Source organism: Danio rerio, chromosome 2 (assembly GCF_052040795.2).
Source record: "Danio rerio strain M-AB ecotype USA chromosome 2, GRCz13ab, whole genome shotgun sequence".
In the NCBI taxonomy this organism is placed as follows: Eukaryota; Metazoa; Chordata; class Actinopteri; order Cypriniformes; family Danionidae; genus Danio; species Danio rerio.
This window is the reverse complement of record NC_141022.1, coordinates 45,379,798-45,407,143: the sequence shown is the minus strand read 5'-3', so window position 1 is coordinate 45,407,143 and position 27,346 is coordinate 45,379,798. Positions and strand designations below refer to the sequence as shown.

Genomic DNA, 27,346 nt, shown 5'->3' with positions numbered 1-27,346 from the left:
CATTTCAGTTTATCAAAGTATCCTGAAAAAAAATGAATTAAATCTGCATATTAGAAAGATATTTGAAATATCATGTGACTTAATGAATAACCATGATGTAAATTCAGTGTTTTCACTACAGGTATATTTTAAAAATAGATTTAAACTTAAAAGTTCTTTTAAACTGCACAAATTGTTAATTATTTTATCACTAAATATAATCCTGCAACCAATACAAACTGATGTGGTCCATTTGCAAACAGCATCATTAGATAGATACAGTATAGAAACATTCATTAGCTCTCTGTTATAAAGCAATCCATAAACAGTACCCACATCATTTCATGGAATATCTTTATTGTTGTTAGGCTGAAAAGTAATCAAGCATGCAAACAGCAGATTCCTCGGCTGCGTAAAATCGTCCAACTGTTTTATTCAAGAAACAGGAGAGACAATCCAGAAAGAGGGGAAAAAAGCAAAACAAACAAAACAGATCCGATATCTGTACAGATGAAAGTATAATACAATATATACCACTATTGTACACTGGAATACAATATATCAGGAGGGCAGCAGTCACAGAGAAACAGCCTGCGCTCGAGTCTGTGTCACGTCAAGCAGTAAAACGTCTCTTTTGTGCTGCTCTTCACACCAACAATATCAATAATGCTCAAGAGCTAATAAACACGCTCACACAGAAAAGTGCTCTGATGTTGTCAACTTAAAAAAAATCAAGACTAATTTTAAAAAAGAAACTAATCAAATGCTCATCAGGCCACCAGCACCATCATGCTTGGTTTGGATTTTGACCAACACTCCGGTTCTTCCTTTTTTTGAGAAGCGCATCACGCACAGACACTGCAGATCAGAGCTGGGGACGGGAGATGATTAGTTAAGGCTGTTAGTAACAGGTCTGAACACCTGTTTGTTTTTATTTGTTGTTTTTTTTTGGCAACAATGGGTTAGGCTCAGCAAAGTTTCGTTACGAGTTCAGCACAATCTGTAGGAGTTTGACTCCCATGCTTTCATCCAGTGAGCGCTGTGCAAAGAGCAACAGCTTCAGTAATCAGTTGTACTGTAAACTTGATTTTTGGTGACATGGGAAGATTGTATATAGCAGAATATGGGTATAGTCTGATGTAAAAAAAAATGCTCACACTGACAAAAATCTAGGTCTTTTGTCTCGTTTTAAAACTAAAAATATCTCAAATCAAGAAGAATTTTTTAGACCCGTAAAAATATTTTGTTTTCAGAAATAAGTCAGTATTAAAGTGACAGTTCACCCCAAAAAGAATATCATCTCATAATTTACTCATCCTTGAGTTTTCTAAACTAGCTTGATTTTTTTTTGTTCAGTTGAACACAAAAGAAGATATTTTGAAGAATGTTGGAACAACTGACTTCAGTAGTATTTGATTTTTCTACTATGGGTATAGGTATCCAAATCAGTTTGAGATTGTTCAAAATAAAAGAAGATATTTTGAAAAATGTTGTAAACATTTAACCCAGGCGTAACTTGGAGGTCCAGTGTCTTGTACAGTTTAGCTCTAATCTTAATCAAACACATCTGAACCTGCTAATTAAGCTCTTACTAGACACACTAGAAACCTCCTGGCAGGTGTGTTGAAGCAAGTTAGAGAACTCAGCAAGACACCGGCTCTCCAGGACTGAGTTTGGACACCACTAGGTTACATGTTTACAACATTCTTCAAAACTTCTTCTCTGATTCAGAACAATCTCAAACTGATTTGGAACAGCTAAAGAGTGAATAAATGATGACAGATTTTTCATTTTAGGCTGAATTATACCTTTAAATATGTTTTTCCTTAAAGCAATCAAAACAATTTTTGTTTTGGTTTGCAATAAGATATTTGACTCAATTTTGACTATTTCCAGAAAACAATATTTTATACTCGTCTTAAAAATGCATCTTGATTTAAGAATTTTTAGATATTTGGACTTGAAACAAAACAAAACTTTTTTATTGCGATATTATTATTATTATCATCACTATTTTTATCCCAAAAATGACAACTCTGTCAGCATTTACTCCTCCTCATGTCGTTTCAAATCCATACATTTCTTCTGGTCTTCTGCACACAAATGAAGATCTTGTGAATCAAATAAGAGAGATTTATTTCCCTCCTCTATGAGCATCTTCACCCACATCTCAGAGGCTTCGAAATGTTCATAAAGAGATAAAAAAATAAACCTATGTGAAATGAGCTGTTTAATGCAAGTCTTTCAAAGACACATAATCGCTTCATATGGCAAGCATGTTTAATTTAGTCTCCGGTCCACAAAACATTAGCAGTGGAAAACAAACCTCACTGACTCTTGCAGAAGCTCAAACATGCTGTGTAAGATGCCAGAATGAACCTCGCTGGCTCTTGTGCATCAAGCGAGCATGCTTAACTTTTCACTAAAAACATAATTAAATATGTTCATCATAAAAAGACGTCCCTTTTCTTCGGATATAGCTTGAAATAGCTTTTTTTTAACTTTTAATACTTAAAATTTGCTTGTTTAGATTACTTTTTTGGCTTCTAACATTTAAAAATGTAATAGTTCAGAATTTTTTTTTTGACTTTTCATATTGAAATGTTATAGTTTTGGCTGAACAGAATTTATTTTGGATGAAAATCACTCATTTTTGATATAGAAATCTTCATTTGTGTTCTGATGAAGAAAAAAAAATCATACAAGTTTGGCTGAAATGACATGAGGGTGAATAAATAATCCACAATAATATTTTCAGGTTAAGCTTAGCCTTTAAAGCAGCATTTCTCAACCATGTTCCTTGAGAACCACCATCTTTGTTCATTTTCCATGTTTCCTTAACCAAACACACCTGATTCAGATCATCAGCTTATTAGCAGAGACTGAAAGTGTCCTGTAATGAGTGTAACAGATGAAGGAGACATCCAAAACATGCAGTGTTGGTGGTCCTCCAGGAACGTGGTTGAGAAACACTGCTTAAAACCATCCTTGACACACATCACCCTCTACTTCAGTGTTTTAGTACAGCCTAACACAAGTTATAATAATAATAGAAGTAGGAAAATGCTGAAAATATTACCATCTCAGCTAGTTTCCATTCAGATTGAGCCAAAATCTACGTTACATTCTTCATACTAAGTAAACTTGTGTGAATTGCCTTGTGTTAAAAGGAAGCGGACATGCAAAGAAAAAAAAGGACACAACGAAACCAAAAACCGATGAGCCTGAACAACTGCATTGAAGGCAAGGCTGATAAGAGTTCAAAGGCCAATCTGAGATTACACAACAGAAACTGGCGCTCAGATGGACACACACTCCATGCCGATTCGCTGAGAGAGGTTTTCTGAGCTCTGACTGTGAAGTGAGATGTTTAGGTGATTTTATTTCAGGACTTTTACCGTGTAGTGTTCTTTGGATAAGACAGCAATGGGTAGTACAATGTGGAGAAGTGCCAAAGACAACTGTATCACTGAGACGACACCAGGTTTGTTCCATAGGCCAGAACTGTGCTGAAAACACAAAACAATTCTGATGAAGGAGGCCCTGTTACTTAATAAGTGCACACAGACTGAAGTTTAGACAGCCGGTGATTCAAATTAGTTTGTAATAATGTTGATGCAGAGCTGTGAATCCAGCAATGCGTGTCAAAGTGCACTTTGATTATTGAAGTACTTTGCATGTTCACACCAGCGAAGCTCAAGAGTGATCTACAAGAGATAGTTCAACCAAAAAAGAAAATCATTCATTTATTCACCTGCATCTTAGCCAGACTATGTGGAACACTAAATAGTTGTCTTTTCTGAAAACTGCAATGTTTTTCTACTTACTTTTCAGAAATAATGAGTAAAAATTAAGCGAGTTTTCTTAAAACAAGAAAAATAATCTTCCAGTATAGTATTAGAAAAATAATGTTGTTTTTGGTTTGAAATAAGATTATTTTGCTCACCCTATTGGCTTGTTTTAAGGAAAACTCACTTAATTTAGACTTATAATTTCTGAAATTATAACAATACTTTTAAATTGTCTAGAAAATGCTTCTTGATTTAAGATATTTGGACCAGACGAAAGTAAGAACATTTTTTGCAGTGAAAGTCATTATGTTCCAGTGTCATTTTGAACATCACTGAGGTTTGTTGTACACTGTAAACATGCTGGGTTCCATGTAATTCCTCGTTCATCCAACACAAATTAAGTTATCTTAATTGTTTTTATAAATTGAGGGGATCAAATATAAAACAATTAAGTTAAAATTTTAATAATTGTGTTGATTTAGGTCATTTTAAATAAGTAGTTTGAACAAGGAGCCATGTTTTGAGTGTTTGAATGCAAAAACATTCCATAAAATAGCATTTTTTTTGTTTCGAAGAGAGTTATGGAGGACGAAACCTGCAAAAACAATAAATAAACACGCAAATAAATAAAAAATCTACAAATTTTGGTATAAATAAAACAATAAATAAAATAAATATGCAAATAATCAAATAAATAAGTAACATATATATATATATATATACATATATATATATATATATATATATATATATATATATATATATATATATATATATATATATATATATATAAACCTTGCAAAATCCTGTAAAAATAAATATATAAATAGTGCGGGCTGATTAATGATTAAATAAATTACACAGATGTTGGGGGAATAAGAAAATGCTAAACTGAAAATTCATTTTTTAAATTCATTATTTATATATTTATTTATGCAGGATTTTGAAGATTTATATATACATTTAATGTATTTGTGTATTTATTGTTTTATCCAGAAATTTGTGTATTTATTATTTATTAGTGTATTTATTGTTTTATGCAGAATTTGTGTATTTATTTATTTGCGTATTAATTGTTTTATCCAGGAATTTGTGTATTTATTTATTTAATTATTTGTGTATTTATTTATTTATTGTTGTTGCAGGTTTTGTCCTCCACAGAGAGTAAACCTTAGACGTTTGCATCAATTTTAGTTGAATTATCTCTTTGAATTAGTGTGCATCATACATATATAGTAGGTGATGAAAGCCGACACTCTATCCCATAAATAACCACTCCAGACTTCACATCGTAAGACGTTGAGAAAATGTAAGGAATGCGTTTTACACTAAAAAGACGCTTATGTCAGTAAATCGGCTGCACCATTACTTGTTAGTTGGATCACAGTGTGTTATGCATGTGTGTGTTATGCCAGGAAGCTCACTCTCTGCTGTGAGGGTATATGAAGCATCAGGATTGGTCCATCGGTTCAAAGGTGTTGGGAGGCTCCGGCCCGTGACTCTCCATCTCCTCCGGTTTGTCAGGAGTCTCTTCTTCCTTCCCATCATTCCTTGCTGCAGTGTGCTGGCGCAAATGTTTGTCCATTGACGCCTGTATGTTAGATACCATCTCCTGCAAGCGCTGACGCTGGGCCTCAATCACAGCGGGCTCCAGCCCCATCCCGCGGCCCTCACGTAAAGTAAGCATGCCTGGAGCTACACGCACTAAATCTTCCCCTGACAACGTTAACCCTTCTCCGCGGGCACTGCCGCTGAGGTCAACGCCGCTGCTGTGCTGCCGCCTGATTGGTGGATGTTCAGGAGGGGCCGAACCTAATGAGTGCCCTTTACCTTGGAAGGCAGTGATGTTCTGCTCCTTCTTGCGTACGGCACCACCGGAGCCCAGACGCAAACTGTGTGCGGGACTTCCCTCGCGGCTACGAGACGCTGCGTCTGAGCGGAGCTGTGAAAGGGCCTCCTGGACGAGCTCCTCCACATCCGGGCCCACTGGAAAATGCCCGGCTGTGTCCACACACAGCTCCAAACGCTCCTCGGTTGCATTGAACACAAACGTCTTACCCGACAAGTGGGGCAGTGTGCAGTGCTTCCCGTCCAGGAGACCTTTGCATAAATATAGAGAAAATTAGCGTAATAGCTAACATACATGATGATATTACATTAGTGTTGTCATGATACTGGAATTCGGTACCAATCGATACTAAAGTTTTAAAACCGTCCATTTCCCGCTAACATGTGAGTGCTACTGAGCACGTTCTTAAGCAGCGCTGATTAGCCATTGTGTTCACATGCTCAACAGAAAAGATTGTAATTGGTGGTGAAGGTCATCAGTTTACCAAACTCACAACCAGGCCCGGATTGGCTAATCGGGAGGACTGGGAGAATTCCCGGTGGGCCGGTCTGTTTTATTGGCCGCGAGGGCCGGTGTCCCTAGCTGCTTGCACTCTCAGCAGTCGCACTTTTTTCATCTATTTGTTTATTTGACCATAGCTTTCCTCTTTTTATTCATTATTTTGCCGCAGCGCCGCTCTTTTTATTTATTTTCTCGCAGCCCCGTGAGCAAAATGCAGCCTGCAGGTTAACTAACGTTAATGATGATGATGTAACTATCGACCCCAAACAGCGGCACCTTAGTGAATATAAGAATCCGAATAATTGATATTAATACACCTGCTCAATTAAAATCAAATGATTTACTACATTAATAAATCTGACATAACTTGATCAGAAATCTAAAAAGGGGAGAAAAAGATTGAGCCATCAAAGGAAAGTAGTGCTGTGTCTTAAGGGTCACAAGTCATTACTTATTTTTTATAGCCATAATTATAGCGCCATTGTGGTCCAGTGGTAAGCATGTTGCGTTTCAACGCCGCAGACCCGTGTTCGAATCTCACCTGTAAAATTGTTATTAATTTTTTTTTCATTTTTATTGTAAAGACATATAATACTGTTAAGGCTGATTTATACTTCTGCGTCAAACACCGGCGTATGCTACGGCGCTGACGCATAGCCCTTCGCCATGGCCGTCGGCGTCACTGACGTGCACCTCTCAAAAAGTTTAACTACACGTCGCAACAACGCATAGCGCAAGCTCTGTGATTGGTCGGCTTGGTAGCGCTGACGAGTCTGGACGGGACCGAGAGCCACGCAAATGGCGCCAGCGATTGTTTACAAGTGTGGAGTCCCGTCAAGGAGCTCTGGATAGAAAGTTTTGTTTTGTGTTTACCTCATAGTTAAAGTTGTTGCACGTCCGCCGGTTCCTGCCTCAAAATGAGCAAGTTTGAGCCACTTGTACATCCCGGAAGTGTTCAGGAAAAGCAAAAAAGCAGCGAAGAAACTCGACACAGAGGAACATTAACACCTCACTGCAAACTAGCGTTTCAGAAGTGTTAATGCAGACCAACAGAGACAGCGCGCAGAAGTATAAATGCACAGCCGCGCGCGTTGCATGCGCCGTGGGTTACGCCGGTCACTTGAAGCAGAAGTATAAATCAGGCTTTACGCTGGTCACTTGACGCAGAAGTATAAACCTGGCTTTAGGGTTGTTGCACATTTGAATTTCTAAAGCAGCTGTTTTCTTGAAAAAGACGTGATAGAAATTAGAAACTTAATAGGAATCAGTCGTGAACTGAGGTGGGCCGGTCTGGCTTGAAACTCCAGGGCTGAAAATGAGTCCAACTTCAGCCCTGCTCACAGCTGATTACTGAGTTTAAACACTGATACAGGGACACTGGAGCATTTCAAAGTCAAGTCGATCTGCTGGTTTGTCTATAAGCTAACATATGAGCAATCCACTGATGAATCGTGGCTAAATTTCTCCATAGTCCCTGTATCTGTGTTTACAATCAGCAAACAGCGTGAGTTCAGTGAACTGTAGACCTTCACGGCCATTTACAGTCATTTCTTTTGTGCATGTGAACACAACAGCAAATCAGCGCTGTTTAACAACGTGCTCAATAGAGCTCAAATGTTAGCAGGAAAAGGACGTTTCTTAAATTTCTGTATCGATTGGTACCAAATTCCAGTGTTGTACAACACTATATTACACACCTGCTTCATTGATTATGTTTTCTAGTTTATGCTAGTGAAATCTATCAGAAATAAAAAAAATATGTATGTACTAGAAATCCCTTATTTTAAAATACACCGTTATTTGCTCTTGAATAGATTCAAAGCTTTGTTTTTAGCAACAGATGGCGCTGTATGCTTTACAAACAGCCATACTCTGCTTGCATCCAATTCCTTACAAATATGACTTGAATATGAAATAACAACCTGCTCTTGCGAGGAAATGTAACTATTTTTACGTTTTGTCAGTTCAGTGGCTGAATCGTATGAGTTCCGTCATACGAAATGTACCATTTTAAAAAGGAGGCGTGGCACCCAACCCCGCCCCTAAACCCAACCGTCATTGGGGGATGAGCAAATCGTACTAAATTGTAGGAATGAGACTTATGAATTGCTGTGAGATTGTGTTGAAAAAAAATCATTAAAAAATGAATAAAAAAAAAACTGTTTTCTGACCACAAATAACTGAAGGATTCGGATTTATACCTTCCAATCCATCTTTGCATGAATCAACGTTTATCCTTTTTTCATCATCTCGTTTCTCATTATCTTTATTAAAGATGATTATTTGATTATTTAAATGAGTATGTAACTTTGAAATGATTTTAACTAATGAATAAGTTAAACACACCGCTTAATGTAAGAATGTTCAGTGCATTTGCCCATCTCTGTGTAACTTTTTCAGGAGCCACCAAACTGTGCTCTATTTGATTGTGGATTCGTTACACAGGTCTGGAGTCAGCTCTAAACAGTCTAATGGATGTCTGACGTTTATGCTTATGATAATGTTCAGAATTACGCACAAACCCCACGTGGAAATTTTTCTAGTTTATCTTTGTTTTAACCAATCAGGTTTTGTGAGAGTATAATTGTTATTGATTGGTGATTGTAAGCAGATCGGCCTAGGAACTCATTGCGAGTGTTGAAGCTGGCTTCTGCTGATGAAACTGCAAACTATCTTCAGTAAACTTTATTATTTATTTAAATCTCTGACTCCGGCTCTTCTTCATCTGACAGACTAGTCATTCTTTGGGTTAAACTGTATACCATTCCTACATTACATATTCATTATTATACAAAAAAAGCCTGGTTGATTAAAATAAAATATTGAACTCCTCTGCAATAGATCTCTCAGCTACAGACAGAAAAAATATAAATCTGGGTTAACACAGACTCACTTCACACTACAAACAATAAAAATTCTTCAGCATTTTTAAAGAAAACCCCCCTATTATGAACTGGTTCTTAAACTGGTTTTCCCGCCCTAACAAAGTATTTTTGCAGATACTTCTGACAGGACATACAATTGTGGTTGTGCCTTTAAAGCATGATTTTGAACTTTGAATGCAGAATTTAAATTGTGTGACAGAATGAGAGAGAAAAAAGAGATTACCCATGTCTTTCTTCACAATATTGTAGAAGACTCCTCCTTGCTGGAACAGGTGAGGCAGTTTCTTGGCATATGACCAGACATCTTCACCTGAGAGAGAGAGAGCGAGAGAAAGAGAAGACAGAAAAGAGAGATGGTTATAATTGAATCCAAAATGCTGAAAGTTAAATATACCATTTGTTATTATATTATTGTTTAAATTTTATTATTATTTAGCTACTATTTAATTTGTTTTCATGTGTTCCATTCAATGTATTGCTTTGGCAATACATTTGTAACATTTGTCATGCCAATAAAGCAAGTTTTAGCAATCAGGAATTCCTTATCAAAATTGACCTGAAATGCTTTGAAATGTTTTTAACTTTGTCTACATGTATATTTTTCGATATAACAGGGTTCACTTATCACAGCCCTGCAGTTTTGGAGATTTTGTTTTGTGCAGTTTGACATGCTTTTTTTTTTTCTACAGAGCATTGTGTTCTGTGTCCTCCTGACTGGCTGTAAACCATTGTCAATCAATCTCCTCCGTGCCGTGTCTCCTGTACAGTACAGAATGCGTTCAGTTCACCAAACTTTAATACCTACTAGCAGTGTGAAGTGCTGAACTGTATGTTTGCAAATTTTCTCCCTACAATGTTGCCGAAACATTCTGCACCGTCAAAAGCAGAGGAATATGATAAAAGTTGGACTTCTGGACATGCTAAAGGAAGGTAGAAGTTACATGGCTGTATGGTGCCATTACAAAATAGATAAATTAAGATCAAATGGTTCTGATCTTTGGTTTCATTCTATAGTACTGGATTTATTTTTCTACGAAGGTTTGAACTTTGAGAGTAGGCATGGGCCGATAAAAGATTCTGATGGTATGATAACCTTGGATAATAATATCTCGGTTTTCCGGTATTATGATTATTGCTCTAAAATAAGTTCTTTTTAAATGTCTGGGTAATAAACAAAACCTTTCTGTTCCCGCTTTGAACACTATATACTTTATTTTGGGAAATAGTTATAATATTTTGGAACAGTAAACATGTCAGGCTAAATAACTCAAATTGAATCATTGACTTCTGCTGTCTTCGGTTGTTTCAAAAACAGATTTTTTTTGCAATTTAAAAACAGCATCTTTGTATATCTTTTCTGCTGGAGATACTGAAAAAATCCCAAATCCTGTCCTAAAAAATGAAAACAAAACGTAAAAAAATGATTTAAAAATTAGTTGTTTTAAAACCTTGACTTCTCTAAACAGCGGTATTCACCTTACTCTTGGCGTATGAGCGGGCACAGCCATTTGAATCTTTTTGGCTCAAGACTTCCGGTCTCATTCCACTAATTTTAGATGTTAAAAACAGCTCGTTCTGCTGCTTGATGTTGCAAACTGATATTTTCTTATTATACGACAGTTTTGTGCAGTTTATTCCTAGTCATTTCTCCCATAGGCAATTGGAAGTTTTAAAACAATCGCAAAAATGAGCGCACTACCGCATTGAAGAATAAGATCAACACTCTTGGAAACGGTTATCGCCCCATGCCTATTTGAGAGGGTGTTTAAACGAGAGAAAAGTGTGAAAATGTTCATTCATGTGTGGAAAAAGTGTATAAAAGTGTGTATATGGTGGCGGTGTGAAGAGACCCCCCCCCTTCATGATTATAAAGTGCTTTAGGTATATGGCCATACACAATAAATGCGCTATATAAATACACATTTCATACATCTCATTCTAAAGAGTGTAGTGAGGGGTTTTACATCTATATTAATTGTAATAATTAGGCAGACTTCTTTGTGGATTTGGCTTATTGTGGGCTATTTTAAAACATATTTTTTTGTGGTTTTACTGCTATGATGGTGTTGTGTATGCACCCTTTATCTTATCTATAAATGGACTGCTGTGTATTTGTTTGATTTATATATGTAAACAGTTAGCTTTGTCCCTCTTCTAATAAAGCCCCGAGAATAATTAAGGTTCAAGATATTTATTTTTTTCTGTATTGTTTTATGTAAATCTTTAAAAATGCATATAAATAAAGTATTTAAAAAATCTTGTGATGTGTAAAATTTTAGCAATGGGTGTTTATCACAATCCAAACACTTATGCACTGCAGATGCTACTTCTAGTATGAGACACTCTACAGTCTTGCAGTAATCTCATACAGCATATCACTTACAGAAGAGTGTGAGTGTGTGTTTCTTACCCATGAGTGCTGCCAGGAGACACAGTGATGACATCTCAAGGTCAATGTTGTCCTGAAGTTCCCTGCTACTGCTGTGGCTGAGGCGTGGGTCGGAGTGAGCGTGTGTTTGAGGGCTGTGAGTGTGTGTTTGGGTTACTTGAGGATCCGCAGAGCTCTCCTTCAGCACCTCCACAGAAATCCGATCTCCATGCTGAAGCGCCACGGGCCGGTTCTGGTCTTCGGGAGGTGGTGGAGGCAGCTCTCTGGGCGGGAACCCATGACGAATGCACAGCTGTCCGGGCGACAAGTTGAAGACCTGGATGATTGAGTTCTGGAGATCACTGTAGGTAGTGTGCGGCTGCAGAGTAAGCATGGCCTGCCTCCCGTCGCTGGTGGTTACACGGATCTTCTTCTCTCCGCTGGTTGGGGGTACTTTGGTGGGAGTGGGAGGAGCGGAGGATGATGAAGAGGAAGGAGATGATGGGCGAGGGTCCTGATGGCGCACGCGATCTGTGCTGCGGCGCTGGGAGAGGGCAGCCTGCTCGCTGATGCTGTGCTGCAACACCCTCTCGGTTTTGCTCATGACCAGCTCCTCCTTATGGAGAGTTTTTCCCTTCTGTCCCGTCAGGATGATTTTAGTCGGAGGGTGAGCAGAAGATTCACCTCCGTCTACTTTATTTTGCACGTGAGCACCTTCGATGGCAACTGGGTTGTATTCATCTTGGCTCTTCTTTGCGGTGTGATGCAAGATGGTGTTCACTACCTTCTGGACTAGGATTTCGCTGCCGAATTCACCAGGGAAGTGCTTTGTGACGAGACGCATGGTCACATCGTATACATTACTATTGAGAGTTGGATCAATTTCGTACTGGAACCAATAAACAGTTTCTCGGACTACACGGCCAGCCCACTCCAGAGTGATCGGGAAGGCTTCGGGAAGATTGTCGTACTCCTTTCCTTCCCAGAAGTGTTTGAACCCACATCCGCACTTGCCACCTTGAGAGGGAGTGTTAGTGCGGTCCCCGTCCAAATACACCACAGAGCCGTCACCCCGAACTCTGCGTACTGAGGTCCCATGACACCAGGTGCAGGTTGTGAGCGAGCTGAGTTTATAATCAGGCACGAGCACATCTTTTTCTGGGTTGTAGGAACAAACTAAACTATTTAATGGGAAACTGTAGTTCTTGTCTGCTCGGAGCGTCCCGTGAGTTGATTTGGCCAAGTTGTAGAGTTTCCCTCCAGGTATGAGCCATTCGGCTGGTACGTGGAGCTCTGAAAGAGCGTTGCAGACCAGGCAGCGGTGGAGGCGGCCTTCCTGGATGGATTTCTTGGCCGCTTCCGTCACCTCCTCCGGCTGTACGCCGATCACTCCAGTGCGTCGGTATATGTACTGATGGACGTCGGCTACTAGAGCGGGATGGATGCTGTGCTTGTCCATAAAGACATCCTCCATGGCGCTTACGAGGCGCAGGAGGTACTTATCCTGGAGGCTCCGGTCGCCCCCAATCACACAGCTCCCGCTGGGATCCAAACTCACATACTTGCGGATGAGCTCCTGAGGAACACCCCACGCTTTGGGAAGCAGTGCAGCAGGCAAACGGGGCAAAGCCAAGCCCTTGATGCCCACAAGAGGCAGATAGTGATTTCTGCCAGAGCTGCTCCAGGCGATGCAGATGGGCTTGTTCAGAGTGCCGTCTTTCCCTCGGCATTGCTCCTCTGGAATAAGGCCTGGTAGGAAAGTGGCGGAGTAATCACCGGAGCTTCGCATACCGCTCAGCGAGTCCAAAAGGATTACAGGTCTGTGAAGTACATTGGCCAGGCCAAATATGTGAATGTTACGCAGGCCCAGTGGAACGCCTTCTGGAGGGACAAACAACGGGTCACACTCATTGATGATGTCTTCCCATTCTGCAGCATCTATGAAGTCCTGGAAAAGAGCTTTGTAGCGGTCGAGGTTCTGCTTGAAATGGAGTTTAAGGTTTTCCCGAAGAGCGTGCCAGAAAAGCTCGCGCCCAACTAACGCCCTGGACACGGCGTGGACCAGGCAGTGTCCATCTCCGTCCACATGCACAGGAATAAGACACTCTCTATTACCGTTCGCTTTCTTGATCTCCTCCAAAGTGTCATGCAAGTAGATCAAGCTCCCTGACCGGTCCCGTCCATACCCAACAGTGGACACATGCTCTTGCTCGATGAGAAATGCACGGTCCCCAAGCAGCGAGCAGTCAAAGATGTCTCCCTGATTCATTTCCTTCAAGAGTTTGGCAGTGCCTGTCTGTTTGTCCATGCCATAGCGGGTGAGGATGGGTGACAGCAGCTTGCAGTGGTAGTTGGACAGTCCCATCACTTTCACCAGCTCTGAGCCCTTCTTGGGAGGGCCTGGCACACCCAGCAAAGCATTTCTCAGCAAATTATGAAGCACTACATCAGGGTTAGTCACTTCCTCCACATTGGCGAGATTCTTCTGCTCGTGTCTCTGTCCGCACTCGGTGCACTCGATGCTCATGGAGGTGTGTGCGGGGAAGATGAGCTTCGCCTGGCACTGCGGGTCCGGGCACATCCCGCATAAAATGCGCCTATCCTTCTGTTTTGAGCCCGGAATCAACGACATAGTCCAATCTGAGATTTCTTATGACGCCGCGGTTTACAAAAGCATCGCTGTTTAATCGGCGACGGACGATAGAAAATTATGTCACCTCACGCAGTTTCTGTTTTCCAGTAACAAACACAACACGGAAGCGGTTCTGTAACAGCGTGACCCTATGGGTCGCGCAATGCATGTTGGGAATTGAAGTTCTAAATCGTCTCAGGTCATCTGCCTTCTAACGGCATTATTTTAAAAAGCCACTGATTAAAATGTATTTTGATATTATTCAAATTAACTGCCCTATTGTGCAGTTACGAAATTGAGTTTCTCCACTTGGACGATTATACAACGAGGGCTCTTTTGAAAAAGTGGCTTTAATAAAACTACAATATCCACAATACAAAGAAGGCCAAAGGTTGTGTTGTGTTGTGTTTATGGAGTTTAACAGACTTCATATGGGCGTGAGAATAAAATGCAGACATTTTTAAGATATCAACGGAATAATATTAGATCAATGCAATAAACTAGATTGATATTACAATGGTGTGTTCTCTTTATTTGTAACAGACAAAGTAGGTTCAGGGGGTGAAGAAGACCTAAAAAATGAATAGGCTATAGAAAATAATCTAGACTTTTATAACGTAATCTAATATTTTTAAATTAAATTCTTTCTTGTTGCGTTTTTTACTGTAATTATAAGAAAGTGGTCATTTAAAATTGTCATTTCCATCACAAAATGTTTTAACCATGAAACATAATTTTGCATGCAGAGAATGTTCGGGGCACATCCGTTTATTTATAAACAAACAACCAAACCAACAAACAAACAAACAAACAAATAAACAGTTCAATTAAATGTATTATTTAATCACAAATGTGTCATAAAAATTATATGATACAATATTTTCTGTGTGGAGAAATTGTTGAACATTGATAGGCATAAGTGCTTTAAATATAGAGCTAGATGACTAGAGAAATTTATTTTAAGCAAACAACAAAAAAACAAACAAACCTTTGAGTTGATCTACAAAAAGTCACAGTGGAACAATTCATCCAGCTTCTGCCTACCCGAGCGTTATATATATCGGCAGCCGGAAAAGCGGAAACCGGAAGAGAGGAAGTGAAACACAGGAAAATAGCAAGCGAGGAATAACGGCGCTGCTTATGTTTTTCCAGAGTGACACCGAACCATGGATCAGTTAAATCAGATCATGAGGCGATTAGCACTTATTATAAATACACAGTTTATTTAAGAAAAACCCGATTAACGTTACTTCAATCGCATGAACAAATCCAAACATCAGATGACACGTTCATTCATTTTATCTAATGAAATCAGGACAGCAGATTTTCTGCTGGCATTATTAGTTTTCATCAGGTAACACCTATGTTTTAGTGAATAAACGCAATATCACATTTCACTAACTTTATTATGGTGTCTGATGTCGGCGTGATCTGATCAAATGGCTGTTTTGTGGAGTGGAGGAACAGATGCATTCAGAGTCCTGTAAACAGAGGATTGAACTGAGTTTCAGCTCTTGGCGGAAATCAAAGAGGTGTGTAACTAAACATCTCATTGTTTTTTGTGATGTTTGTTTCTAAAAATGTTTCTAACAAACCAAGCCTTAAATGTTACTAGGTAATGATAATCGGAAGTGCCCAAACTTTTTCTATGAAGGGCCAAAATCCAAGCTTGACTGAGAGCTGTAAGCCGAAAGTAAATGTAGCAAACTGTATTACATTAAAGTGACATAGATAACTTCCTAATCTATTACATAATATTTAAAAACAAATAGAAAAAAATACTTCAACCGTATTTACTAATGAATATGAATGTTAAAATGTATGTTATTTAAACAAACCTATTACATTAAAACCATTAGTAAAATCAATGGAGTTCAATGCCGAACACACCAGTCTTGCTGAACCTGCCTTTGTCTTGATTTGCACGCTGATGTCTTCTGCTTTGTCTCCTATCCGTTAAGTGACAGTAGGTGCATTAAAAGAAAATCTGATTCATTTAATCAAAACATTTATTTTTAGTTAGCTTTTCTGTAGCTTAACCATAAAACAAATAAAGAACTAAAGGTTACATTAAACAGAAATGAGAATCTCTGTTAAAGGCATGCATTCCCCAATCCGTTTGCCTCTGGTGGGCCAACTCAAATGAGGTAAAGTTGGTTTTATATTCTCACATTCAGACTTTATTTCAGAAAATTATTCTTTCAAATATTAGATAGTGAAATCATATTAGCAGCAGCCAATAACTATCAAAGTGCGACATTGTTCAAGTCAAATATATAGTGCTAAATGAATAGTTATTGTTATACATGCATGTGATTTCAGTCTGAATATTCAAAGTACCATAGTAAACAGTATAAGAAACATGTAACAAGTTGTCCTTAAACGAATGAACAGAAAAGATCAAAGAATACAAGGATACGGGCCCTAGTTTGGGCATCTCTGATGTATATTATTTATAAAGGTGATTTTTTTTAGTCTGACATGTCAAAATCCATTCATAATGTTGCATGTATGTGCTCTGTGTAATTTTATATACACATTTTGTATGTTTTATTAATTTTTTTGTATTGTTTTATAATTAATGATCGATCATAAGCATTTAAGTGAATATTTAAGTAAATTAAAAAACTGCCTTAAAATTAAGTAGTTTAATAAGCTATAGCTGGGTTGTTTATAAATATATTGAGGTAACACTGTGATTCGGTTCTATTTGTTAACTTTAGTTTATCAGTAGATAGCATAAACTAACAATGAAAAAATGTGTTAGTTGTTAATTATTTCTAATGTTTATTTGTATATTTACTAGTTTATCATTAAAATCAAATGTTTTATCTGTTAATGTAATATTTGAGGAACATTACTACTGAATAGTGGTAATAATGATTTGAATTCAGCATTAATATTTTAATTCAAGTCAACCTTTATTTAAAGAGCACTTTAAAAAAACACAGAAGTGAGCCAAAGTACTGTTCAGAAATATACAACAAAATGTTTATATGGCCAAATTTAGCTAAACTACCTAAAAAGGCACAGAAATTAAAATAACCATCTAGTAAAATCAGGTGTCTAAGGCCAACGAAAAAAGTTTTTTCGAGATTTAAAAACAAATAAAATTTTAACTCTTAAATCTTAAACTGCAACCAAGCTAACATGGGGGAAATATGGTCATACTTACGAGTGCCAGTTAACAGGCATGCTGCAGCATTTTGCACCATTTGCAAATGGGCAACAGCTGACCTGCTACTCCCCACATACAGTGCATTACAGTAATCTAACCGAATGGTCACAAAAGCATGAATTACAGTGTCAAATATTTTAATGTTTTAAACATGGTTAACCTATTTCTGACAGGTTTTAAGTGTGTTTAACATGTTGCTATCATAAATTGGCTTTGGTTGCATGTTTGGAGCAAGGTTATTTCATTGTTAGCATTTTAACACATTAATAACACGGTTATTACAAATCTAGCTTGAAAGAAAATGTTGCAAGGACATTTCTAGCACATTTAACATGTTGTTAACATGATTTATTGCATGGTGCTAACATGAAAGTTCACGTTGCAAGCATTTTTCCTGCATGCCTTAGTTAGAAAATTGCTAATACATTTCTAGCATGTTGTATTTTTGTATGTATCCTATTAATGTATTTTAGTTAAATAATGTTTCCAGAGGTTCATAACATTTATAAAAAATTGCTTCTTGTTTGTTGATGTTATGTTACTGTAAAATATTACTTAAATACAACTAAATTGTTAAAATAAAAAAAATTTAGTTCTATGTATTTCCAGGTATATATGTGTATTTTTTTCCAGATGGATGAAGTGCTGGAGAAGTTTCTGGAAGAGCAGAAGACAAAGATAGCAGAAGAAAAGGCCTGTCTGGAGCAGGAACCTCCTTACATGGAGATGAGGGTGAGAGTTTAAGGGATAAAAGAGAATGTGTACTAGTCTTTATTGTTATATTGATTCTGACTTAATATTTCACATTTATGTTAAGTCATTTAGAAGACGCTTTTGTCCAAAGCAACGTTCAATTGAGGAGGCATTCAGTAATTCAGCAAGAAGAGGCAATACACACAAAGTGCTTATTATACAAAGAAACTGTTTGTGCTCAGATAATTAAGTGCTAGAGGAAGGAGGGGGAGGGGTGTTTTAGAGAGAGAGAACAGTGTTTCTGCAGGTGGTTTGTCAAGCCCACTCACCTGTGTAAAGCACACTTCGTAAAAGCCTAATTTTCTTTTTATTCTTTAATATATTAGAGGCGGACAGGCCATGTTCTGCAGAAAGAGAACATCCCTCCACGTACAAGTCAGCAAGGTAGAGTTCTGTTTGCAATTTAATACTATTGTAAACTAATTTCTGTTATATGCATATAATAACAATTTCTGTACATGTCATTTTTTGTGTGCAGAAGGACTAAGTCTGCCATTAGGAGAGGAATATGAGAGAAAGAAACACAAACTCCAAGAAGAGCTCAGGAATGATTACAGGAAATACATGACAGAGGTGAGTGGGAGACACTCATAAATGGATCAACAAAGAAAAAGGGGGTTTCAAGCATTAAAATGTTAGAAATAATATGGCTGAATTGTTTTGTACATTTAGAAAAGACACCCAAAAAATGTCATTCAGTGTAACAGTAGTATATATATATATATATATACACCATACAATATTGTCAGGCATATTAAGTAATTATAAAAAAATATTAAAGGGATAATAAAAAAACTCAGTTTAAGAGTGCAGACTTTATATAATAATCATTTATCACTTGAAGTTTTTATACTTTGCCTTATCCTTCAAAAATCTTTTTGTTTACTATTTTTTATCAATTAACATTAATCATTTAACTTTAACACAATATGTATGTATTCAACCTTTTTAATAAGCACTGCAGGTCGACAAAATGTTATAAATGATTTGTTATAATTTTTGCGAAATATATATCTGTTATGTTGAATAACATTGGAAATATTTTTTACAGTACTTTAAAAGTACTCAAAAATGTCTCTGTCAGTGTTTTTAAACCATTATATTTGAGCTCTTCAGCTCTTCTCCTTTTGATTAGCATTATTTCTTTTAAGTTGTGCAGTTTAATTCACAGAAGTTCCACAAAGTAGGTTGTATACGTTGTATACACATGACTTATTTTGTCACATCCATAACCTATGCTTATTTTCCTAATTCTAAATATGAAATATGTTTACCGATTTATATTTTTCTGATCTCATAACTCTGTGGTTAGTTGTTCTAGAAAATATTAACAGATGTTTTAATATAATGTTAACAAATACTTTCTTAGTGATTTTTAATGTTTTGAGTTTTTACTGCAAATGTCACATCCATATTAATCATTTAACTTTAATGGACTTTGGAATTGCTCAAATAACATATAGATTTATTTTCATTTAAACCATTAAAGCAGGCATTTTTTTCTGTGTATAAAAAAATCATGTTTTTTAAAGTTAATTTGGACACAAAATTGAAAGCGTAGCACAGAAAATCATACAAAATTTGTGTGGATGTATTTTAAATGAGATGGAAACTTAATTTCTCACCATATTTTTGTGTCTTTCAGAAAGACCATTGGGATGTTGGTGACTCTCACACAGTTCCAGAGAGAAGAAGAACCCCCAGGGTACAGTACAGCATCAAAAACCTGACTATTTTTGGTTTTCTTCAGTTTTTAGTTCTCTGTGAGATTTAAATTTCACGTCTCTCAAATCAAAGACGGCTGAATATTTCAATACACTGTAAGGTTAAATGTAATGTAATTTAATTTTATTTACTGCTATGTTTGTCCCACCTGCTCAAAAGTACAATGCTTTTCGTTCATGGCTCAGTGTTAAAACTCTCTCTTGCTTATATTTCAGACGGTCCGTGTGAGAGATGTGGCCACTCTTACAGAGGTGTGTGGACTGGGGTGGGGTGTGTGTAGCTCTGAGGAAGATGTCAGTGATGAAGAACTCATGCTTTTACAAGGGAGGCGGCATCAGAGAGAGAGAGACACCAGGGCAAGGAACAGGTGAGGACAGAGAGAAAGAGGTCTGTCTGTCTTTACTCCTTCATGTTGGTTTGTCTGCTGTCAGTCGGTCAGTCATAATATCTATTGTAAGACCTATCGTGATATCTATCGTAATCTCTATCGTAATCTCTATCGTGATATCTATCGTAATCTCTATCGTAATCTCTATCGTAATACCTATCGTGATATCAATCGTAGTATCTATTGTAATACCTATCCTGATATTTATCGTAATATCTATTGTGATATCTATCGTAATATCTATCGTAATACCTATTGTAAAATCTATCGTAATATCTATCGTAATCTCTGCTGCAATGTGATTGATTAGATATTTGCATTAACTAGCCAACAGTGAACATATGTACTTAACATGTGGCTGGCCAGTGAGTGTATTTGTGTTTGCATTTTATTTAGTTAAAGGTGCAGTAGGTGATTGTCTTCAGAATTTTTTTTTGGAGTGCTGTTTGAAAGTCTCTTCACATTGCAATAGTAATGATTAAAGTAAATGATCTAAATGTATTTTTATGTATTTTTATATTTTGGTTAAGGCATAAAACTAAAAAATGTTCATCCAATTAAATAGAGTCAGGCTGACATCTCTCATAATTTCGATAACTAGGCCAAACTGTCTGTCAGCAAATGCAGATTTGAACAACTGCGCAGCTTTTTGTACGCAGCTCCGCCAACCACCGTTTGTGCTGTGCGTTCACGAGAGAGAGAGAGAGAGAGAGAGAGAGAGAGAGAGAGAGAGAGAGAGAGAGAGAGCACGCGTACGCGATCGGTAAAAACCTGCTGAATCAAAACTTTTTAAAAACCTAAATCAATATTTGAGTTACATTTGCACGCTGGAGAAAGGATGACACAATGTCTGAAGGATTTCTCTTAGACGGGTAATGTTCTGTTTTAAAACTGTTTTAGCTTTACGCAAAGCTGATGTAACGTTAGATGTTGTTGTTACAAATGGGTTATATCTTCACAGAAGTGTTGTTCAGCCACTAAAATCTTTCGGTGAAAGATTGATAAGACTATTTTCAATTTTTATAAAGGACCTTTCACAGTATCGATAATGTAGATTTTAATTAGTTTAACAACAAAACACAAGTACATAGAGCTATTCCGCCTAGTCTCTCCCTATAATGTTTACCATACAACTCGGACAAGCCATGTTTACCATGTTTAACGGACAAGCACTAGTCACTTTTAACACAGAGGGTTCTTTTGCTGTGCTTGTGTTATGGAGGTGTGGCTCTAGACGGCAGGGAAGGGACTAAGATTCAGAGATTTATGCTAAGCTGTTAGCATAGTGGAAGATCACCTACTGCGCCTTTAATAAATAAATATGTATTTTAACACTATGCCATTCTCCCCTCCTTTTTTGTTAGAAGAGGGGAATTGTACACAGAAATGGGACACCTCACGAACAAACTACAGCAAAGAAACAGGTGAAAGACCTATATACACTGTTTAGATTTCTATTTTTAAAGCATTAGCAAACTTTAATGGCAGCTTTAATTAATTACTTCTGAATGGTAGAATGTCTTGGCTCACTCTTCCTCATTGTTGCAGAACATCAGCATCTGTTACGGCTCAAGCCAATGAAAGATCTGTATCTGTGGCCACACAGGACACTGTTTGCACCACAGGACTTCTTATAGGTAAGTGTTAAAGGTCCCATGAAATTAAAATAAAGTTTTTTAGACGTAAATATCAGTATTAATAGTTTTTAAGATATCTATAAGCTAGTGTGCTCCAAAACTGTGACAAAATTTGCGTTTAGAAGATATAAAGCTGATATAATCATGTGAAGCTTGTAGTTTGTCACATCCGCCTAAATGGATCAATGGTTTTATTCACGTCACCTCAGACTTCAGTTTCTCATCAAATCATAACCAATCAAATCCTCTCTAGTATCTGACATGCCCCGCCCCCTTCCCTTCAAGACGCTTCTCATTTGCATTTCATTTGATGCACTTGAGCTCAACCACTCTCACTGGCAGAGTGGTGATAAAACAAAACGCTATAGGCTGATTTTTAAAAAGGGAGGAGCCTCACTCTGTCCCACCCTCTCGGCATGTTTCAGTTAGATTGTCACATCGAATCAAATTGCACATTTCAAAGCACTTCACGAGACATTTAAAGGGATAGTTCACGCAAAAGTTTTAATTATGTGATTGTTTACTATTCCTTCACTTATATCAAACCTGTTTGAGTTTTGAACAAGACGATATTTTGAAAAAGCTGAATACCTGTAATCATTGACTTCCACAGTATCCGTTTTTCCTAAATGAAAGTCAATGGTTACAGCTTTTCAGCTTTCTTCAAAATATTTGTGTTCAACACAAGAAAGAAACTTGTAAATGTTTAGAACTACTTGATGGTGAATAAAATGTGAGAATATTTTCATTTTAGTGTGTACTATATATTCAAGTAACCTGATTCTGACTGACTTGTTTTTTTAGAGAGTTTTGACTCAATATTCCTCCAGCTTTGTCTAAGTTATTTTTAAAACTGAATGACATTCTGTCTTCTGTGGAACATAAAATAAGCTATTTTAAAAAACAACTCCTCAGTCCTTTGTTTCCTTGTTGTAGCAATAATAATGGTGAATAAACCATAACATTATTTGGATTTTTGAGGAAACAGTCTCTATAATTGGGCAGAAAACGGCTCTCTACATCACTGACTTTGATTGACAGGTGCAGCAGATCTGGAGGCCACACTGCAGATGAGAAAGGAGCGTTATAGACATGAATTACAGGAACAAATCGCAGAGAGACAGAGTCGCAGGAGAAGGTGTGTGTGTCTGACTGCTGGATTTGGTTGATGACCTTTTATAATCTGTCTTATGTTATATGTATAGTTAATTATTTATAGTATATGACGATTTAGTAGTTAGGATCATTAGATTACCGCTCTGGTATGTTAGTTATTTCTGTTTAAAAAAGCTCTTACATTCAGTGTTATGTTCGTATTTATAACTTTGTTTATTTATGTAGCATTGTGGCTCTGTGACACATATTTACACATGTAGTGAAATTACAATAAAGCTCATCTTGACTTGACTTGTTACCTCATAAAAAAGAATTTCGTATAATTTATAATCCATCCAAAAATATCAAATCTGTTCTAGAGATGTTGGACAGAATGTTCATGTCGCTGTAATGACCTTTAATCTGTTTTTTTTTTAGGGAGAAAGAGCTGGATCACAGAGTTCAGACAGTTACGGAGGCTGCGAAAAAGGTAAGCGAATGTTTTTGTGTGTATGTGTGTGTGCACTTCATGTCCTTGTTTTGACTTTCTGATCATTTTCTATGAAGCAGCTGTTTGTGAGGGATGAGTCTGCATACAGAAAGCAAACAAGGGATGACATCATCCATCGCCTGGACACTGCTGAGCCTGCTGAGGGTCTTCTGCAATACAGGGCAGATTCTCTTTCTCCAAGCAGGTATACAGTACATGGATGTACACAGGAGTGAACATACATAATCACACATAATCGCACATGCGTTCATTTAACTCACAAATATGTTTGTTTTTTTCAGGATGCCTTTTGTCTCTTCTCACCTCCCATTCCTTGCAGATAAGACTACAAATAATGATGCTGAGAATTTTCTGAGCGCCAGCAGAGTCTGTAAGACATACATCAAACATTAAATTACTTTCAATAAGAATGAATATGGCCATTTTTGGCTGCTAAGAGCATTAAATCATCAACATTTATGAACCAAATAATGCATTGGTGTGGATTTTTTAAAATCTTCATAAAACAGAAATTGTGATTATCTTCTTTTTTCCATATTGTGATGTATATCTGAGTAAATTGGTTTCTGAAATGAGAAAGAAAATGTAGGACTGAGTTGAATCATTATTATTAACAAAGGCTCCCAACTCATGTTAGTGAAGGTTTTAAATATAAAATATGATGTGGACAAATAAACTTTTAATAATAAGCACTGAATAATTATATATATTACAAAAACCTTCTTAAAGTCACCATGACCTCAAAATTGACAATTTGTTTATATATATATATATATATATATATATATATATATATATATTTATAAGAGTTCAGATGCAAAAATCTCATCGCAAGAATGCTCATTTTAGGAGAAAATTTTTCTCTTTGCATCTGAAATCTTCATATATATATATAGGGCGAGGCAGTGGCGCAGTAGGTAGTGCTGTCGCCTCACAGCAAGAAGGTCGCTGGTTCGAACCTCGGCTCAGTTGGCATTTCTGTGTGGAGTTTGCATGTTCTCCCTGGCTTTGCGTGGGTTTCCACCAGGTGCTCCGGTTTCCCCCACAGTCCAAAGACATGCGTTACAGGTGAATTGGGTTGGCTAAATTGTCCCTAGTCTATGAGTGTGTGTGTGAATGTGTGTGGATGTTTCCCAGAGATGGGTTGCGGCTGAAAGGGCATCCACTGCGTAAAAACTTGCTGGATAAGTTGGCGGTTCATTCCGCTGTGGCGACCCCGGATTAATAAAGGGACTAAGCCGACAAGAAAATGAAAAAAAAAAAAAAAATTTTATATATATATATATATTTATTTATTTATTTTTTAATTCATTTTCTTGTCGGCTTAGTCCCTTTATTGATCCGGGGTCGCCACAGCGGAATGAACGGAATAAATATATATATATATATATATATATATATATATATATATATATATATATATATATTGTAGCGAGGCAGAGGGAAAACAGCGGCACAACAGGATGAGTTTACAGACAAGTCCCCGGAGGGTGCTTTATTTACAAAGTGAATGTGATGTAAAAGGTGCTCTTCTTTAGGGTGAGGTGCTCTGGTGCTCCGGGAAGTAGGTGAAGGACAGTGAGTAGTCGGGTGAAGGATCGTCACGAGCTGGAGTCCGCTAAGGAGAGACAGAGAGACAAGCATTAGCACAGGGAGTCATAGAATGAATGAAGCTCATCTTCTCCTGGCGTAGGTTGGGCTTATATGTCTCTCCGCTTGATGTCCTCCAGCTGTGTGCGATCCTGGCTTGATGAAGGTCCAGCTGGGTGAAATTAGCGACCAGGGCGACGTGGCATATAATTGCTCGCTACATCCCCCCCCCCTTAGCGTCGTCCTGGTCCTGGGTGTCCTGCGGAGAAAAGGTAGAGTATTGAGAGGGGGGGTAGAATGATTTGACAGACCTGCCCATCCTGACCATAGCCTTGAGAGCCCGTCGGCGTTTCCGTGGGAGGCCCCGGCTCGATGTTGCACTGTGAAGTTATAATCCTGGAGCGACAGGAACCATCTGGTAACTCGAGCGTTGTTATTTTTCGCTGTTGACATCCATTGAAGTGGAGCGTGGTCGGTCACCAGGGTGAATCTTCTGCCAAGGAGATAATACCTGAGCTCCAGGATTGCCCACTTGATCGCCAGGGCCTCTATCTCTACCGTGGCGTACCGGGTCTCTGCAGGGGTAAGCTTCCGACTCACGTACATGATTGGGTGTTCTTCATCGCCGTGGACCTGGGATAGGACCGCGCCCAGGCCCGAGTCGGAAGCGTCTGTCTGTAGGATGAAGGGGCAGCCGAAGTCAGGTGCGTGCAGTACCGGAGAGGATGTTAGTGCCGTCTTCAGGGCTTGGAACGCGCCATCTGCTTCCCTGTTCCACTGTATCTTCTCTGGCTGCCCCTTTCTGGTCAGGTCTGTCAACGGGCTGGCTATGGATGAGAAATTGGGAATGAAACATCTATAGTAGCCCGCTAACCCCAGAAATGCACGTACCTGGGTCTTTGTGGTGGGTTGTGGAGTTTCTTGTAGTGCTCTGACCTTGTTCTGTTGTGGCTGTATGAGACCTCTACCGATGTGGAAACCGAGGTATTTTGCTTCTGCTAGACCCAGGTAGCATTTCTTGGGATTAGCTGTGAGCCCAGCCCTACGAAGATCAAGGAGCACCCTCCGCAACCGGGATAGATGTTCTTCCCATGACTCGGAGTGGACGATTAGGTCGTCGAGGTATGCTGCTGCATACGGCTGGTGGGGTCTCAGCAGGATGTCCATCATACGCTGGAATGTTGCTGGAGCCCCGTGGAGCCCGAAGGGAAGAACCCGGTATTGCCAGTGCCCACCGGGAGTGGAGAAGGCGGGTTTCTCCTTGGCGCTTTCACTTAGTGGTAGTTGCCAGTAGCCTTTGGTGAGGTCGATCGTGGATATGAATCGGGCTCCACCCAGCCGATCCAGCAGCTCGTCCACCCGAGGCATGGGGTACCCGTCGAATTTGGAAATTTCGTTCAGCTTCCTGATGTCATTGCAGAAGCGGAGGGTGCCGTCGGGTTTGGGGACCATCACTATGGGGCTGGACCACGGGCTACGAGATGGTTCGATGATTCCCAATTTCCTCATCTTTTGGATCTCCTCGTTGATAGCCAGCCGGCGAGCTTCTGGTACTCGATAAGGCCTCTGCCGGACGATGGTGCCAGGTGGGGTGATGATGTCGTGCTGGATGATGGTGGTTCGGCCCGGTTTCTCTGAGAACACATCCCTGAACTGACCGACCAAGGCTTGCAGCTCCGCCTTCTGGTTCGGTGAGAGTTGCTCACCTATATGGACAACGGGAGAAGTTTCTTCTGAGAAGGCAACTAGATGACCTGGAGCTGCAACCCATTTCTTCATCAAGTTGATGTGGTAAAGTTGTTCTTCTCTTCTTCGTCCCGGCTGACGGACTCGATAGTTTACCGGCCCTACCCTTTCTACCACTGTATATGGCCCCTTCTAGGATGCCAAAAACTTCGAGGTGGTGGTAGGTATCAGGATCATTACCTTGTCTCCTGGGTGGAACTCTCTGGGTTGGGCGGGCCGGTTATATAATCGCTGTTGGGCGCGCTGGGCTTCGGTCAGATGTTGCTTGACGATGGGCATGACTTTCTCTATTCGTCCTCTCATGTCCCGCACGTGCTCAATTACTGACCGTTGTGGGGCTGGCTCTTGTTCCCACGCTTGACGAGCCACATCCAATAGCCCTCGTGGTTGGCGGCCGAACAGCAATTCAAATGGTGTGAAACCTGTAGATCCTTGAGGAACTTCTCTGATTCCGAAAAGCACGTACGGGATCATGAGGTCCCAGTCGCGCCCATCCTCTGCCACCACCCTGCGGAGCATCTGCTTCAGCGTCTTGTTAAAGCGCTCCACCAAGCCATCAGTCTGCGGATGATAAACAGAGGTTTTTATTTGCTTTACCTTTAGGAGGCGGCAGAGGTCTGCCATCAACCGGGACATGAATGGGGTGCCCTGGTCGGTCAGTATCTCTGCTGGTATTCCTACTCGGCTGCATAATAAAAACAGCTCCTTAGCGATTGCC

The 27,346-nt window shown here is 38.8% G+C and overlaps 2 protein-coding genes across 15 annotated transcripts in view; one reads left to right on the top strand and one right to left on the bottom strand.

Moving 5' to 3' along the window:
- Positions 1-316: 316 nt before the first annotated feature.
- On the bottom strand, positions 317-14,142 carry vcpip1 (valosin containing protein (p97)/p47 complex interacting protein 1). Of its 6 annotated transcripts, none has more exons than XR_015478762.1 (4): positions 11,416-14,142; positions 9,229-9,315; positions 4,941-5,870; positions 317-4,365 (listed from the first exon to the last, which is right to left on the bottom strand). XR_015478762.1 is itself a non-coding variant. In XM_087241190.1 (4 exons), the coding sequence occupies exons 1-3, from the start codon at positions 14,003-14,005 to the stop codon at positions 5,221-5,223; spliced, it is 3,327 nt and encodes a 1,108-aa protein (XP_087097316.1). In that variant the 5' UTR covers positions 14,006-14,142; the 3' UTR covers positions 317-3,488; positions 5,195-5,220. The 6 variants fall into 6 exon arrangements, 4 of the variants coding, with proteins under 4 accessions (XP_087097316.1, XP_087097317.1, XP_087097318.1 ...); XR_015478763.1 differs by having other exon boundaries at positions 4,941-5,727; positions 9,260-9,315; XM_087241190.1 differs by having other exon boundaries at positions 317-3,488; positions 5,195-5,870.
- A 968-nt stretch (positions 14,143-15,110) lies between these two features.
- Positions 15,111-27,346, top strand: part of cspp1b (centrosome and spindle pole associated protein 1b) — a 33,042-nt gene continuing 20,806 nt past the window's right edge. For 2 of the 9 annotated variants that reach the window (XR_015478764.1, XM_087241198.1), the window contains exons 1-12: positions 15,111-15,537; positions 17,817-17,915; positions 18,263-18,320; positions 18,415-18,509; positions 19,582-19,641; positions 19,877-20,028; positions 21,414-21,473; positions 21,598-21,686; positions 22,728-22,824; positions 23,220-23,271; positions 23,349-23,476; positions 23,574-23,662. Coding sequence is in view for 8 of the 9 variants with exons in the window: in XM_087241198.1 (XP_087097324.1) it covers positions 17,817-17,915; positions 18,263-18,320; positions 18,415-18,509; positions 19,582-19,641; positions 19,877-20,028; positions 21,414-21,473; positions 21,598-21,686; positions 22,728-22,824; positions 23,220-23,271; positions 23,349-23,476; positions 23,574-23,662 (979 nt within the window). In the remaining variant the exon portion in view is untranslated. Of the gene's footprint in view, positions 15,538-17,792; positions 17,916-18,262; positions 18,321-18,414; positions 18,510-19,581; positions 19,642-19,876; positions 20,029-21,413; positions 21,474-21,597; positions 21,687-22,727; positions 22,825-23,219; positions 23,272-23,348; positions 23,477-23,573; positions 23,663-27,346 lie in introns of all 9 variants that reach the window. The other 7 variants (XM_087241201.1, XM_087241200.1, XM_087241199.1 and 4 more) reach the window with 7 other exon arrangements.